The sequence below is a fragment of the Hippopotamus amphibius genome, chromosome 2, assembly GCF_030028045.1.
Source record: "Hippopotamus amphibius kiboko isolate mHipAmp2 chromosome 2, mHipAmp2.hap2, whole genome shotgun sequence".
Classification (NCBI taxonomy): domain Eukaryota; kingdom Metazoa; phylum Chordata; class Mammalia; order Artiodactyla; family Hippopotamidae; genus Hippopotamus; species Hippopotamus amphibius.
Genome location: NC_080187.1, coordinates 88,464,076 through 88,482,400, shown reverse-complemented (window position 1 = coordinate 88,482,400; position 18,325 = coordinate 88,464,076). Strand labels below are relative to the sequence as shown.

Sequence of the window (18,325 nt, the reverse complement as noted above, 5' to 3'; positions counted from 1 at the left end):
ACCCAGTTGCTCAGTCATCTTGACACCGTCACCTCATGATAACACCCAATTCCTAGTTAATTCCCTCTTTTACTAATTGCACCTCAAAACAACCAATGCAAAACTGATCCCTGCTTCCATTAGGCCATCTACAAAGTCCTTCAATGAGAGCTCAATTCACAAAAGATGCCTATGTTTTCCTACTTGTCTAGCTGCAGGAGCTCCTCTGATGTGCCCTCCCTTTTCCCAAGGCAATAAATCTGCTTTCTTCATGCTACAGACTTGTTACTGGTAGTCTGTGGCTAAGTTTTAAGAACGCATCTGATAATGAAAGCCACCTGTTGTCAAGACTCAGAAGTCAAGGTTCTTCAGGAAAGAGGTCTCCCTTTCTGTGTCAAAGGCACAGCAAAGTAGCTGCCATTCTCAGCAATGAGACTTAGCAGTTTCACACGTGGACTCTTCCAACATGGGAGGAAGTGATGCTTTGGGAAGATCCCCCTGACCCCTTATCCTTTGGAGAAATATGGATTGAGGTAGAAGGTTTTTAAATGCTCTTAAAAACTATTTCTGTGAGTGGTATTTTCAGAAAACAGCTTATTCTAAGTAAATGGGGTTAACAGATTTCCAAGACATAAATAAAATGGGTCTAGAAAGATGATGTCAAGTTCTGCCCTGATTCAAAGCAAAGAACATATTAAAAATAAGGTAATTTTGATGATGCCGACTTCTTTGCATGATGGAGAAAGATTGAGTGAGATTTTCATTGAGAGATATTATTATAAAAAAATACCAAAAAGAGATGGGGAAAACTTCCAAGACAAGACAAGACCATAAAAACAGAGAAGAGGAAGACATGTTAGAGTTGGGAGCTTAAACAAAGTGAAGGGCAGGAGCACCATAGAATCAAGAGTCCAAATAGGGGGGTTATCTTTGGTAGAGCTGCTTATTCTCAAAGTCAGAGCAAAGAAGAGCCAGAGGATGACCAAGTGGGAAATTTTGAAAGGGAGGACAGAAGCTAAGAGTTAAAATTCAATGGTTTCCATCTTTGTGCAGACGCAAGAACAGGAGGTGCTGGGATCTCTGAAAGGGAAAGAAAATACCGGGAATGGTCAGCACTAGGAAAGGCGATGAAGAGACAAAAAGAGACAGCCCACATGGCTCATGTGGAGATAATGTCGACTAGGGGGATAAAATAATTTCTGTCCTTCAAAGAAAACCCAGATGCCAGAGGTAATAAAAATAGTACTTTCTGCTATTCTGCATAATAGTGCTTATGGCTGTAAAACACTTTAGAGGATTAACTTTTATGTGTTTCCAAATACACTAACTCAGCAGACCTGCTATGGATTCATGGAATCTACATCTAATAGATGAAAAAAGTGGAGGCTACCTGGCATTTCACCTTTTGATACCCTGCAGTGCCACAGCAGGAAGCTGTAATCTTCATGGTAAAAATGTAGTTGACATGGGTACAACAGCAAATAGAGATGCCTGGGGAGATTCCATAGGCAATGTAGGCTCAGAGTGTCACAATGGAGAAAAGCATGAGGCAAGCAAATGCATAACTGAGGAATTCAGTGCAAGCGATGGTGAAAGATCGATGAACTATTAGAATGCACTGACCACATCCTGGGTTTATTAAATACCTGTGCTGCTTTGGCTAGCAATACCTGCCACACTGCTAGGCATGCACACCACACATCCACACACACACCCACACACACACGTCTGTTGATATCTTTGTTCTTTGCTCTCTTATTCAAGAAGTAACTTTCACGGTAACTTTTGTGACAAAAACAAAAAGTCCATCCCAAGCTCATACCCATTCTAGCAAGTGACCCCCTTGTTCCCTTCACCTTTTCCTAGTCCACTTTTGCTGTTTCAGGAGAACCTGGACATATGTCCCGACAGAGCCATGTAGGCAATAATGAAATGAAGTCATCCTAAGGTTTAGAAAATCCTGCACCCAGGAGTCATCCTCAGGTCTGGATTTGTGAATACCAGCATTCTGAGAGACTCTTTCCTGAAGCCATCTGATCACGGCTGTGCTGCCATTCATTAACTGCCACGGGAATCACCGACGGTCATCACTGAAGTCTCTTACAGGCGTGCTGTAAATATTAAGAGAGCATGTTAAAATTACACTGTGTGCAGCAGCAGCTGATGCTGCTTTATGGAGCTAATGTTAGAGAGCGTGCAGAAGTATCACTACGATTCCCACCATCCTTGTTCCTTATTGCTCCCCTGAAGCATGACGCTGGGCCCCAATTTTAACTCTTTAATCACAGCAGAGAATCATTCAGCTGATCATTTCCATGGAAGCAATCTTATCCTTTAAATTAGGTGTAAGTAGTTAATGATTGTAGATACCTTTTTGTACACTCATCACCCAACTTTCTATTGTAAACATAAGGGCAGGAGGATTTTCTTTGAAGTTTCCCAGGGCAGGAAAGAACATTTCACCTTTCTTATAGTTCAAGCCAGTATGTGGGGGTGCACCCTAGTTGTTGTATGACCCGTCTGGCTTCTCTTTGGCTTTGTGACAAGTGGAATGGGCCTTCTGGCCAGCTGGGACATTGGTCTGTCCTGATCTGTAAAATCTACTCAGAGCTAACTGAAGACTTATTTGGGTGGTCTCATAAGTCCTGCTTGCTCCCCTGGGGTCTCCGCTACTAGACCACCATAATGTCTGAAATTTCCAACTCTGTACTTGAGAGAGGGAGCTAGATCCAGGAGGCATCAGTTAAAATGCAAATAACTCAATGACATTTTGGAAATATTGCTAATTTTCTTAGGGGTGATAATGATATCATTATCCTTATTATGTAGGAAAATACCCTCATTCTTGGGAGATACATACTGGAGTATGAAGGGTGAAATGTCATGATAACTGCAATTTACTTCTAAATGGTTCAACAACATAAAAATATGTAGTGAACACATGTACACACACATTTATACAAACAGAGATATAAAGCAAATATGGCAAACATAACAATTGTTGAATTAAGGTGGAGGCTATGGAGGTATTCTTGGATCTATTTTTTTCAACTTTTTTGTATGTTTGAAAATATTCACAGTGAAAAAGTGGGGAAAAAAATGCAGGTTCCCAAACATATCTCAAACCCACTGAATCAGATGCCCTGGGTGTGAAACCAGAAAAGCATTGTTTGTGAGCACCCAAAGTAAGTTTCAGGCACATTAAAAATATGAGAGTTCTTGAATTACAGCGCTACATGCTGATGGAGGAATACGTGCAATAGGTATATGAGAAAAAGCGGAAATGATTTGGAGGAGAAAAATCAACTCAAACACCTCTATTTCCTCTGGGCAAAAAAAGTGCAATTTAGTTAACTGGGCAAGAGTAATGTTACTCACAAACTGCATGAAAATGAAATTCGAATAGCTTAGTAGAGACTTTTGGTGGTGAACAACAGGATAATCAAGAAGGGCTGGGAGAACAGCGTGATGTTCTAGAAGAAAGCCGAGCAAGTGTTCAAAATTCCTGTGGCCAGAATTCTGCAATGGCTCCCACCTAATCATTATCTGCCCTGGTGGCAAAATCACCAGTGGAGCTCTAAAAATATATCAACTATTGCCTGCTGTCACCAACCCCTATCTCCAACTAGGAGAACAGAATTTCTGTATTTTTAAATGCTCATGGATAATTCTAATATACAGCCAAGGTTAAGAAGTAGTTACCTGTACAATGAAACCCGAACTCTCTCGTCAAAAAATTTCGTCTCCTCAAGGACAGGAAGCTGTCACAGCTATCTTCGTACCCCAGTGGGTGAGCTCAGTGCCTGACATTTAATCCATACTAAATGGATATTAACTGGAGGAATACACTGATGAGACACATAGATGAATGGACATGAATTAGGGGACCTGGGCAATTGTAGGTAACTGGAATATCCTAAAATGAAGGTGATAGAAGGAAGGGAGCTCAAGTGTAAGGTACAAAGGAGGAAACGTAGACACCAAAGAAAATTCCACCTGCTTTGCCATTTTCCTTAGAGCTACACCAAGACTCATAATCACCTTTGTAGATGAGCAGAAGAATGGGGCATAAAGCCTCTTTTTTCAATCTCTGCACATGGGGGAGCCCCTTGTGTGATAGGTTCACACTGTGTTCTTGTGGTCCTGAAAAGCTCCACGATATTATTTTTTTAATGTTCAGATTACTAAATCACGTGGCTCTCAGGGCCCCTGATGGAGGCATCATTTTAATGTCTTACTTGAACTGCTATAAGATGCAAAATCTGTGTATCCATTTAAATTTTTATCTATTTCTTGCCTGAGGTATGGGCAGGATGCAGGTTCCTTTTAGTAATGGAATTATGACTTATAAAGAAACGTGTACTGGAAACTCTTGTTCTTTGGATAGTGAACATAAATAGGTGTGTTTCCCTTAGCTGGTAGACAAGTGGAAATTGTGATCATTTCCTTGAGAAACATTAACCCAAGTCCCCACCCAGTGATGGGTCACTGGTGATTGTTTCTTTTGGATGAAAGGAGGAGGAACAAAACAAAACAGGAGAGAGGAAGGCAATAAAATGAAAATCTGAGCTCTCTCCCAGAGATGTGGGTGGATAAGTGGGGCCTGGCTTTGGAAAACTAGTATTTCAGGAAAGTCCATTCCTTTGCTCAAGGTATTATTACTCACCCATTTCACCATTGCCAACTCCTGAATGTGAACATCAGATTAAACAAGGTGAAGAGGACCCACTGATGTATATTTAAAACTTGTCCTCTCTTCCTGAAATGGAAAGTTGACTTCCTTGAGATTCAGTCAGAAGAGATTTGTGTACATGATTTCCAAGCTTTCTTCCAGCTCTTCTGGCCTCCATGCTTTCTCTCCATTCCAACTGACCAGCCCAACAGTTAAACTTTTTGGCTCATGGAAGTCTTATAGAAGCTCAGGAAAATTCTGGATGTTCTTTCCTGAAGTATGTCCATATCTACAACATTTGTGAACACTCAAAGTGGATCATAAGCCCCTCTGAAGCTACTGCTGTAAATCCATACCACCTAATCTGCTAGAAAACCTTCAGAAACTCCCCACGGCCTACCAAATACATTCTTTTTTTTTTTTTAAGCTCTTTATTGGAATATATTTCCTTTACACTCCTGTACCAGTACATTCTTAAGACCTGTTGGCTGCCTTTCAAAACTCCCCCCACTGTGTATGTTATCTATCCTTTCAAGAGCAGCTCCCAAAATTCATTCATTTAGCTTTACAGGTATTAAACATCTATTCCTGGCTGAATGGATATAAAAACAAGACCCTTCTATATGCTGCCTACAAGAAACCCACTTCAGACCAAGGGATATATATAGACTGAAAGTAAAGGGATGGAAAAAGATATTCCATGCAAATGGAAGTCAAAAGAAAGCTGGAGTAGCAATACTCATATCAGACAAATTAGACTTGAAAGTAAAGACTATTACAAGAAACAAGGAAGGACACTACATAATGGTCAAGGGATCCATCCAAGAAGAACATATCACAATGGTAAATATCTATGCACCCAACATAGGAGCACCTCAATACATAAGGCAAATGCTAACAGCTATAAAAGGGGACATCGACAGTAACACAATAATAGTGGGAGACTTGAACACCCCACTTACATCAATGGACAGATCATCCAAACAGAAAATAAAGACACACAAGCTTTAAATGATGCATTAGACCATCTCAACTTAATTGATATTTATGGGACATTCCATCAAAGATGACAGAATACACTTTCTTCTCAAGTGCACATGGAACACTTTCCAGGATAGATCACATCTTGGGTCACAAATCAAACCTCAGCAAATTCAAGAAATTTGAAATCATATCAAGCATCTTCTCAGACCACAATGCCATGAGACTAGATATCAATTACAGGAAAGAAACTGCAAAAAATACAATCACATGGAGGCTAAACAATTCACTATTAAACAACCAAGAAATCACTAAAGAAATCAAAGAGGAAATCAAAAAATATCTAGAAACAAATGACAATGAAGACACAACAACCCAAAACCTATGGGATGCAGCAAAAGCAGTTCTAAGAGGGAAGTTTGTAACAATACAGTCCTACCTTAAGAATCAAGAAAATTATCAAATAAACAACCTAACCTTACACCTAAAACAATTAGAAAAAAAGAACAAAGAAACCCCAAAGTGAGCAGAAGGAAAGAAATCATAAAGATCAGAGCAGAAATAAATGAAAAAGAAAGGAAGGAAACAATAGCAAAAATTAATAAAACTAAAAGCTGGTTCTTTGAGAAGATTAACAAAATTGATAAACCATTAGCCAGACTCATCAAGAAAAAAAGGGAGAAGATGCAAATCAACAGAATTAGAAATGAAAAAGGAGAAGTAACAATGGACACCACAGAAATACAAAAGATCATGAGAGACTACTACAAGCACCTATATGCCAATAAATTGGATAACCTGGAAGACATGGATAAATTCTTAGAAAAATACAATCTTCCAAGACTGAACCAGGAAGAAATAGAAACTATGAACACACCAATCACAAGTACGGAAATTGAGGCAGAAATTAAAAATCTCCCAACAAACAAAAGCCCAGGGCCAGATGGCTTCACAGGCAAATTCTATCAAACATTTAGAGAAGAGCTAACACCTATCCTTCTCAAACTCTTCCAAAACATTGCAAAAGGAGGAACACTCCCAAACTCATTCTACGAGGCCACCATCACTCTGACACCAAAACCAGGCAAAGATGTCACAAAAAAAGAAAATTACAGACCAATATCACTGATGAACATAGATGCAAAAACCCTCAACAAAATACTAGCTAACAGAATCCAACAGCACATTAAAAAAATCATACACCATGATCAAGTGGGGTTTATCCCTGAGATGCAAGGATTCTTCAATATACGCAAATCAATCAACGTGATACATCATATCAACAAATTGAAGGATAAAAACCATATGATAATCTCAATTGATGCAGAGAAAGCTTTTGACAAAATTCAACATCCATTTATGATAAAAACTCTCCAGAAAATGGGCATAGAAGGAAATTACCTCAACATAATAAAAGCCATATATGAGAAACCAAAAGCCAACATCGTTCTAAATGGTGAAAAACTGCAAGCATTCCCTCTAAGAACAGGAACAAGACAAGGGTGTCCACTCTCACCATTATTATTCAACATAGTTTTGGAAGTGTTAGCCACAGCAATCAGAGAAGAAAAAGAAATAAAAGGAATCCAAATTGGAAAAGAAGTAAAATTGTCACTCTTTGCAGGTGACATGATATTATATATAGAAAACCCTAAAGATTCTACCAGAAAACTGCTAGCACTAATTGATGAATTTAGTAAAGTAGCAGGATACACAATTAATGCACAGAAATCTCTTGCATTCCTATACACTAACAACAGAAGAGCAGAAAGAGAAATTAAGGAAACAATCCCATTTACCATTGCAACAAAAAGAATAAAATACCTAGGAATAAAACTGTCTAAGGAGGCAAAAGATCTGTATGCAGAAAACTTTAAGACATTGATGAAAGAAATCAAAGATGACACAAACAGACGGAGGGATATACCATGTTCCTGGATTGGAAGAATCAACATAGAGAAAATGACTGTACTACCCAAAGCAATTTACAGATTCAATGCAATCCTGATCAAATTACCAATGGCATTTTTCACAGAACTAGAGCAAGAAATCTTACGATTTGTATGGAAACGCAAAAGACCCCAAGTAGCCAAAGCAATCGTGAGAAGGAAAAATGGAGTTGGTAGAATCAGGCTTCCTGACTTCAAACTATACTACAAGGCCATAGTGATCAAGACAGTATGGTACTGGCACAAAAATAGAAAGGAAGATCAATGGAACAGAATAGAGAACTCAGAGGTAAGCCCAAACACATATGGGCACCTTATCTTTGACAAAGGAGGCACGAATATACAATGGAAAAAAGACAGCCTCTTCAATAAGTGGTGCTGGGAAAATTGGACAGCAACATGTAAAAGAATGAAATTAGAGCACTTCCTAACACCATACACAAAAATAAACTCCAAATGGATTCAAGACCTACATGTAAGGCCAGACACTATAAAACTCCTAGAGGAAAACATAGGCAGAACACTCTATGACATCCATCAAAGCAAGATCCTTTTGGACCCACCTCCTAGAATCATGGAAATAAAATCAAGAATAAACAAATGGGACCTCATGAAACTTAAAAGCTTTTGCACAGTGAAAGGAACCATAAACAAGACTAGAAGGCAACCCTCAGAATGGGAAAAAATAGTTGCCTATGAAACAACGGACAAAGGATTAATCTCCAAAATATACAAGCAGCTCAGGCAGCTTAATGCCAAAAAAGCAAATAACCCAATCCACAAATGGGCGGAAGACCTAAATAGACATTTCTCCAAAGAAGACATGCAGATGGCCAACAAACACATGAAAAGATGCTCAACATCACTCATCATCAGAGAAATGCAAGTCAAAGCCACAGTGAGGTATCACCTCACACCGATCAGAATGGCCATCATCACAAAATCTGGAAACAACAAATGTTGGAGAGGGTGTGGAGAAAAGGGAACTCTCCTGCACTGTTGGTGGGAATGTAAGTTGGTACAGCCACTATGGAAAACAGTTTGGAGGTTCCTTAAAAAACTACAAATAGAACTACCACATGATCCAGTAATCCCCACTCCTGGGCATATACCCAGAGAAAACCATAATCCCAAAAGAAACTTGTACCATAATGTTTATTGCAGCACTATTTACAATAGGACATGGAAGCAACCTAAATGCCCATCAACAGATGAATGGATAAAGAAGATGTGGCACATATATACAATGGAATATTACTCAGCTATAAAAAGGGATGAGATGGAGCTGTATGTAATGAGGTGGATAGACCTAGAGTGAAGCAAGTCAGAAAGAGAAAGACAAATATTGTATGCTAACTCATATATACAGAATCTAAAAATGGTACTGATGAACTCAGTGACGAGACAAGAATAAGGACTCAGATGCAGAGAATGGATTGGAGAGCTCAAGGTTTGGAGGGGCGGGGGCTGAAGGGGAAGCTGAGGTGAAGTGAGAGAGTAGCATAGACATATATATACTATCAACTGTAAAATAGATAGCCAGTGGGAAGTTGCTGTATAACAAAGGGAATTCAACTTGATGATGGATGATGCCTTAGAGGACTGAGACGGGGAGGGTGGTCGGGAGTTGAGGGAGGGAGGGAATATGGGAATATGTGTATAAATACAGATGATTGACCTTGGTGTACTTCAAAAACTGGTACAAGAGTGTAAAGCAATTATATTCCAATTAAAAAAAAATCTATTCCTTACAAAACATTAAAATTATACATTGTAGGCATATGTGTATGTTCATGTGTATATGTGAATATATAAATCTCAAAATATAGTAATATGTAATATTATAAGGAAATATATCTGATATATCTAGTAATATGTTAAAATAATGTAATATATAAAACATAAAACATTAGAAATGGAAGAATCACAAAGATTAATATACAGGACTTGCTCACTATTATTGCCTTATAGTTTGCATATATTATCTCTGCTACTATATTAGAAGCTACAAGGTAGGGGGAAATGTGTTTTATCTATCTTTGATTATCCGAGGGTCCTCAGAATAGTGTCATGCATAGAATAAATAACCAGTGAAAATTCAGAGAATACATAACATTCTTAATTAGGAATGAAACTGACAGGTTAAGTAGTCTACATACACTGAAAAGAATAAACTATCAAAGCTAAGTTAACCACTCTCTGTAGGGAATACTTAATGCCAACCTCCTAGAATAGAGATAAAATACATAGAAGAAACACCTCTAAAAAGTTTTGTAAAAACAAGCCAGGATAGAATGGGCATCATCAGAAAATCTACAAACAGTAAATGCTGGAGAGGGTGTGGAGAAAAGCGAACTCTCTTGCACTATTGGTGGGAATGTAAATTGATACAGCCACTATGGAGAACAGTATGGAGGTTCCTTGAAAAACTAAAAATAGAGTTACCATATGACCCAGTAATCCCACTGCTGGGCATATGCCCAGAGAACACCTTAATTCAAAAAGACGCATGCACTCCAATGTTCATTGCAGCACTATGTACAATAGCCAGGACACGGAAGCAACGTAAATGTCCATCAACAGGTGAATGGATAAAGAAGATGTATATATATATACAATGGAATACACTCATCTGTAAAAATGAATGAAACTGGGACATTTGTAGAGACATGGATGGACCTAGAGACTATCATACAGAGTGAAGTGAGTCAGAAAGAGAAAAACAAATATATATTAACACATATATGCGGAATATAGAAAAGTGGTACAAATCAACCAGTTTGCAAGGCAGAAATAGAGACACAGATGTAGAGAACAAACATATGGACACCAAGTGGGGAAAGTGGGGAGGGTTGGGGGGGAATGAATTGGGAGATTGGGATTGCCAAATATACATTACTAGTAAGATAAAAAATACAAAATTGTACACTCTAAATATATGCAATTTATTGTATGTTAACTGTATCTCAATAAAAGTCCTCAAAAAAAAAAAAAAAAAAAAGAAGAAGACAAGGCCAAAAAAAGAAGAAAAAAAAAAGCCAGGATCCTGTATGGAGAAAAGAGTAACCATAGAGAAATTTATATAGACTATCATGCTTGCAATTACAAACTCAGCTTTATTGTCACCCTTTCAGAGACTACTCAGTATAAGGTAACTAAAATCTCTAGCAGACGCCTCTATTTTCATTCTTTGCATATCACTTGTAACCATCTGATATTTTTCCTTTTCAGTTGATTGATTGATGAAATGATTGATTTTCAAATTGCTTGTTTCCTCCCACTAGAATGTTAGCTCTATAGGACCAGGGACCTTGTCTGACTTGTTTCCTTGCTACAGACACAGCTATACATCTAGAGCTATACCTTGCACAAAGCTGGTGGACAAATAAATACCCGCTGAAAAAAAGAACACATACACAAAAATAATGCTATGTATTATCTACAGATGTGTGTGTACCTTTGCAAAAATATAAAAGGTATTGGAAGTGTAAACAAGAATCTTTTGGGGAGTGGCAAGTATTGAGCGGTCAGGGACTTGGAGGATGGAACTCAGCATGGTAGTTAGAGGAGACTTTACTTACATGTGAAATGGTTTATTTTTTTAAGAAAATAGACAAGAAGCACGAGATGACAAAGCATTAACTATTCTGGTGGTGAGAATTTGAGTGTTTGTTATATTGCTTTTTGCACTTATCTATGTCTTTTAAATTTCTCAAAGCGTTTTTTTTTGAAGTCTGAATAGAGAAGAGTGAATTTATCCTAGCTTTACAGGATCTAAAGCTCTCTGATGTGGTATTACCTACACTTGATCATCACAGTAATTCCGAAGTAATTATTGCCAGCCTTATTCTATACAGGAGGAAAATGAGACCAAGATTAATAAGATTGCCATGACCACTTCTCAAGCCAGAGCAATGCTTGGCTGAGAACCTAACCTAGGAATGATTTCTCTTTTAAGAGATAACATCGCTATTCCTCAAACATGAGGGCTAGACCAGAGGTAAAAAGCAATTAGCTTTGAAGCCAAGAGGTAAGAGACCTAAAAGAGTTAAATCTAAATTGATAAACAAGAAATAGGCAAATATTTTAATACAAATAGAAAATATGCCTCACATGATCTTAGGCAAGTTGCTTAAAATTTTAAGGCTTGTTTCCCTCTCCTATAACATAGGGTATTTACTTACTCCATTTGATTCTTGTGAGCACTGTATAATTTATGTATTTACATATGACATAAATCATATAATTTATACAAAAGACCCAGCACAGTATCTGGCATTTGTGTGTTTCCTCTCAGTTTCTTATGCTGCCATGTATTATGTTGAACTGTTAGAAATTGTCTTTTTTGTAAATAAAAATCATCGAATATGGGCAATTTCATGAGGTTCATGCTGCTACTCTTTGAATGTGACCTCTGATACAACCATCAACTATCTCATCTAGAATTCACACATGAGGGAAGGGCAGCACAGAATTGGAATAAAACTGATGGTTGTTTGGGGCTTGGGCTGGAGAGTCTATTTTCAAGGATAGATAAAAGGGATTTGCAAGAGTGTGAGGAGGAGAAGGATAGTCCAATTGGCAGAGGTGGGTTTACATAATCAGGGTTAGGCTGTTGCAAACGAGACAGCTGCTCAATAGCTTCTGGCACCAAAATATATTGACCAGCTGGGATATCATTAATGCTTAACAGTTTTATCCTTATGACCATATATTGGCCAATTAGGTTGTCTTCCACCACCGAAGGGTATAATATTTTCGGATGTAAATGCCACATGTGTATCTGTGTATTCCATTGCATTGATGTGTTGTAGAATATACACTAAATATAAATGCATTCGCTTCTTCAGGACACCAGGTTAGATGGGGTGATTAAAGAGGAATAGAATTAAAATAGGCATTAGTTTCTTTTAAAAAGTAATTATTATTCTGGGAAATACTTTTTTGTATATATTGAGAGTAAAAGGATTCAAATAAAATCAGTTTTGAGATGAATTTTTAAAGGATGATTTTAGAAAAAGAAATATGGCTAAGGAAAGCCAGTTCTGCACATTTTTCACATAAATAAATACAGACGGGAGAAATGTAATGACTAAAAGACAGTGATTGAAGGACCTTAACAGAAAGCTGTCTGCAGTGTTAAATGAAACACCTGGACTAGTGTCATTAGCCTAAGCAGCCATTTCAGAAATGCTCTTACTAGGCAATCTCCGAATAGTGTCTTTAAATTATGGGACAGGCAAAACAAAAATGCTTCATACACTAAAAATTTAATACATTAAAATATTTGGAATATTTTCAGAATTTGCAGTTGTGGCATTTACAGCATAAAATTTGTAATACAGAGGTTTTATACAACAGCAAACATACAGTCATCCAAACACAGAACCCTTACTACTACCTAATCCAAAATGCATGCAGATAAGGATCTCACCTGTAAATGGTGTTTTAAATTTTAAATCATTTGCAGTTTATTTGAAATCCACTGGAATTCCTTGGTCACTTGCATTAGCATCTCTGGATTAATTTTTAAACCTAGTACTAGTCATATATTTTTCCCTCCTCTTAATTTAGGTATTAGTTCAACTACTATGACTGTTCTTTATCCCCATGTAAACCACTAAAAGTAATGTCAATGTTTCTCTTCAAAGCTAGAGACCTGACATTAAGAATTTTTATACGGGGAGTATCAAAAATAAGGAGGCAACCAAACAAGCAACTCCTTCTGTCTATGGAACTACTTAATCATCTGATAGAAGTCAAATACAACATAGCCCGAGGGCAAAGGCAGCTACAAGTATGAGGATCCTTTCAAGAATACCATACAGATATGTATATATACATGTATATATATGTATGTATAAATATATATATATATATAGTTTTTTGCTAATACTTTGACAAGCTATTAAAGAAATCCATTTTTATGGTCTACTTTCTTTTCCTCCTTCAGATGGAAGGCTTTTACGGAAACTTGTAGACAATGGATCACGGAATATTAGTAGTGCAAAGGACCTTAGCAACCACCTACTTCATGTCCCTCCTTCACAGATGAAAAACTGAAGGAGGAGAAAGTTTCTTCAACTTGTTAACATCCTACAGCCAGTTAGAGGCAGAGTCAAGACCAGATCCCAAATGTGCACCGATAACCAGATGAATACCATGCCCTCTAAAGTACTCTCACGTTGTAAACCACCTTTCTCTTCAAATATTACGTACCCACTTAACATTTCAGACCGAATAATCAACAACTTTGCTGATAATAGTGGGATAGCCTTTTTTATGTTGAAAGTCCTGGAATAAAGGGATCATGAACATAAAATTCTGCCTGAAAGCCAGCCTGTTCGGGGTGGCCATGCTGGTGGTCTGTCTTCACCTTGCACTGACACTCCTCCACCAGCATCACCAGCTTGACCACGGGGGCCAAGCCAGTGCAGTTGAGCTGCAAGTGCATCGTGGTGAACTTGGCAGGCAGGCAGTGGGAGCAGAAGGTGTGGGGGTGCTGTGCAGCTTCAGGAAAACGAATAGACCCACATTTTCCAAAGCAAAGGTTGTTCTGTACAACCACTTTCTCACAATCTTCATGGGTGATAGTCTAAAAGGCAAACACATCTCCATTAGATTATCTTGAGTCATTTCTTTAACGTACATGATGCAGAAGCTATAGACTCTGAGTATAACTCAGACTAAAATTTAAGTCTTTCCAGGGACTTCCCTGGCAGTCCAGTGGTTAAGACTCCATACTCCCAATGCAGGGGGCATGGGTTCAATCCCTGGTTAGGGAACTAAGATCCCACATGCAGTAGGGCAAAAAAAAAAAAAAAAAAAAAAAAATCTTTCCAATGTTGGATACATTTTGCAACAGTCAAGTGATGGTATCTTAAGAGCATGGAGCTACCTCAACTAAATTTCTTTTATTGGGTAAATTAATAAATTAGCCTGTAGGAAATACCTAAGGAAATACCTAATATGAAAATATTTTACTGTACACTTAAATGCCAGACTCTAAGAAATTCTGTCTAACTGGATGTTACCAGTCTGAAAAATTCTAAAGGCTAGTTTCTTGTAAGTAATGTGCCTTACCCTTCTACTCTTCACAGTGCATTTTGCAAACTAAATTCTCAATACATTTGTTCAATTGCTCATAGAATAGATTGGAACATCAGTTTAATTCTATCCTGCTTTGCAGTATTTGTAGTACATTCAAATCTAGTAAGTATGCATGGAGCAAAGCTGCAGCACCTGTGCCTCTAAATCATTGTGCATGACATCATCTTTGCCTCTCTCATAACCCCATACACCTAGCTTTATGAGCCCTTCAAAGTATACGAGCGCCAAACACCTTATTTTTAATTTAATTAGCAATAGAATTCAAAATAAGAGTTTAAAGAAACTTGATTGCCCAATTCTTAGGAGGAATTTTCTAATTATACATGAGCCAACAGAGCAGTCATTGTTATTTGATCATTGACTTGTCGTTGCTATATCCTTGTCTTTTCATAATACTTAACTGCCTTACACAGTCAATTACCTTATAATACTGCCTGCTTAATTGGGTAGCTTTACTGGACTGTAAAATTTTACTCTACTCTGCATTGCTTTTGGTTCAGTATCTTTGTGTTTAAGGACCTGATGCAATTTCTGAATTTTAATTTAACATTTGGAATGTGGGCTTTGCCAGGGCTGACTGGAGGCAGTAGATAGTAGAATGCTCCTTTGTCTTAATAGTGTGGAATCAATCATAACAACCACAAATCAGCCAACACAACACAAACTGGGAGATAGGTATTTCTAAAGGAGGAAATGTGATTTCACATCAAGATTACTTTTTGAAAGCTTAAGAGAAAATACGTTAAATTAAATCATTTTTGTGATAGTAATGCTTGAAATAATATGGCAACTTCTGCCTGACAACCTCAACATATTTTATACAACCATGAAGTAGTTAGGTGTGAAATACAGGGAGTAAGACCATCATACATGCATGTTTTGGGAGGAGTCCAATGCATCCCATCTTATCTGCAGATGGAATCCACCTGCTCAACTATATCCTACCAGAGTGTAGAGATGTAGCTAGAGAGAAGTTCTGGTGATGGCTCTAAATTCCCAGTTTCCTAACTGGGGATATAGTCAATTATCTCTCCAGATAGAACACTCCAGTGTAAAAATGAATAAACAAAGCCCATAAAACAAAGCTCTGTGCCATCAATATGAATGATCACTAATATTAGCAGTACCATCATACCATTCTTGTAGCATTTCCAAGGTTGGAAGGAAATTTAGGGAGTGTGAGCATACGTCGCCAACTCCACTGATGAAGGCCCGAGGACCAAATCTGGGAATTAGGTGAGACTCAGGCTCCTGGCACATGCATCCCCTACTTTCCACCTGTCCCAGCTGTCCACCCCCTCCTGAAAACCTGGATCCCCTCCCACCACCCAGAACAAATACCTGGCTGAAGGGCACTGTCCGACACATCTCCCGATGCACTTCATGGCTTTTGATGGGCAGAATGATCCCCTGAGAAGCTGGACTCATTCTGAACATGAAGTGGTTCCAGAATTTCTTGGCTTCTTCCCGAAGAGGAGATTTCTCCATTGGCATCCCATCCTTTGGCTGAGTGAGGCCCTGGGTCCCAGGGAAGAATTGCTCACTGAGCGAGCCCTGGGGTGAGTGCAGCTCTCTCTCAGGCTTCTTCCAGAACCTCCCAAACCTGGACAGCATCTTCTCCCTCTGCCTCTGCCCTTCTCCTGCAGTGCTGGCACCTATCAGGTGTGGCACTGCCACAAACAGATCTGGCTTCTCCTCAGCTTCCTCGTGGTTGCCCAAGGAGAGCTCTCTGCGATTCCTTTCTAGGAGCACGAGAGAAACAGAACTCTGACTCTGGCGGTCATCCCGGTGCCATGCAGCCTTCCCTAGAGGCAGGAGCAGCAGCAGCTGGAGGAAGAGAAGATGCATGCTGCAGGGGCCCAAGCTTCGTACAGATTCACAGATGGTGAGGCCCAAAGAGAGGTTCACCCTCTGCAGGACTGTGAACTGGGAGATGCTATATATAGATACCTGCCTTGTGGGGTGGGAAGGCAGGTGGTCAGTGGCCAGGCAGAGTAAACAAATTTCTTGTTTGCTTGAATTATGTAGTGCTAATGGTGTCCTGCCTTCATTTTGGTTTTGTGTATTTTAGAAGGCCCCAGTGAAAGCCAGGGGCCCAGGGGGTAATTAGCTGACACGTTATCGTCTGAGATTTAAAGAGCAGTATTAGTGAAAACAACACATTCTTTGCCTGGATTTCCCATCACTGTTATTAGAAGGACCAGAGTAAGCTAACATTTGTGGTGCATCTGCTTTGTGCTGAGATAGCACAGACATGCTTTTAAGAGAGAAGAATATCAGATAAAAATTAATGTATACATTTAGCCAAAGATCAGGCTATTAGGCTCTACACACACAGACACTCATGCACACACAGACACACACAGAAGCAGCCAAAGGGGTATACAAAAGTTGTAAGAAAGGGAAAGGAAGAAATAAGGGATGTTAAGTTCCTTGAGCAGAGGACACTCCCTGCAACTGGGATGTGGCTGGGGTTGTGGATTTTTGCATGGTAACAGTAAAGGGAATATATTCTCCTTTTCCACACATGAAAACTCACAGTTCCCAAGTAATCCCCTCACCTTAAGAATCAAACACTTGGTGCTAAATTTCACAACTGTTCAATCATCAGATAAGCCTTTTCAATTGTTCACAGATTTCTCAACAGGATCCTAAGTAATAGACTGACAGCTCATTAGCTCTCACTGAGGATGGGGAAGTGTCTTCTCCTCAAGCCACCCTATCGACTTTTTTTTTTTTCTTTCTTTAAACAAAGAGCCAGACTTGAGAACGTGGATTCTAAGAACCAGGTTTGATAGCTCTGGACATGAAGCTGGCTGGTTCATTCTTTACCTTACAGAATCCACATCATTTTTATTCTACAGTAATTGATGACCAGCTTAAATAAAGATGAAGGTAAACATGACTCTTCAGGGATCAAAGGAAAATGTGTTAGGTGACTATAAGTCAAGAATCAGACAAAGGTATGAGAAAGAAATATAGCCACAAACATGAAACCCTAGAATTGAGTTCCGTGGACAATCTACACTATTTGAAGAGTATTTCCATTGGGAATCAACCCAATACTTGCTTGTATTTCTCCCCTTTTAATTTAATCATTATATTTCTTGCTTTCAGTAACACACATAATTCTGGAACATATTCCTTTTTTCCAGTGCTGATTAATCTTTCTTTCCAAGAAGGGACCCGTTGGAATATTTTTGTGAGATGCTAGTGTTCTTCTTAACAGTCATGCCTGATTTCTGTGAGACAAAGCCTCCAGTAAATCCTTTTACCTCCAATAATGAATTATTTTTAAATGAACCGTCATTTTTCCAGAAACCTATCAGAAGAGATACATTTTACTTGTACCAAATACCCATAGAACCCGTGTTAGTATTAGTTAAAGTACAGTTGATCCACATTAAATGAACACTAGTATTTGCCATTTCTTTTAAAGCATTTTTAAAGAATTGCCTGCTATTTGAATTTCTTAATTTCCCTCAGCCATCCAATGCAACAGGCCTTCCAGAGCTGGCTGCTCTAATTATAAATCATATAATTTATATTAGTTGGCCACTTAATTATAAATATGGTGTGGGAGCTGGCTATGCTATGTTTCCTGATTCCTTTCAGACTTTTCAGGGCCTGAAGC

At 38.6% G+C, this 18,325-nt stretch overlaps 1 protein-coding gene across 1 annotated transcript; it reads right to left on the bottom strand.

The window, feature by feature from the left end:
* Positions 1-13,861: 13,861 nt before the first annotated feature.
* On the bottom strand, positions 13,862-16,554 carry CER1 (cerberus 1, DAN family BMP antagonist). Its single transcript, XM_057724812.1, has 2 exons — positions 16,033-16,554; positions 13,862-14,176 (listed from the first exon to the last, which is right to left on the bottom strand). Exons 1-2 carry the CDS (start codon positions 16,537-16,539, stop codon positions 13,862-13,864), a joined length of 822 nt encoding a protein of 273 aa, XP_057580795.1. The 5' UTR covers positions 16,540-16,554.
* Between the last annotated feature and the right edge of the window lie 1,771 nt (positions 16,555-18,325).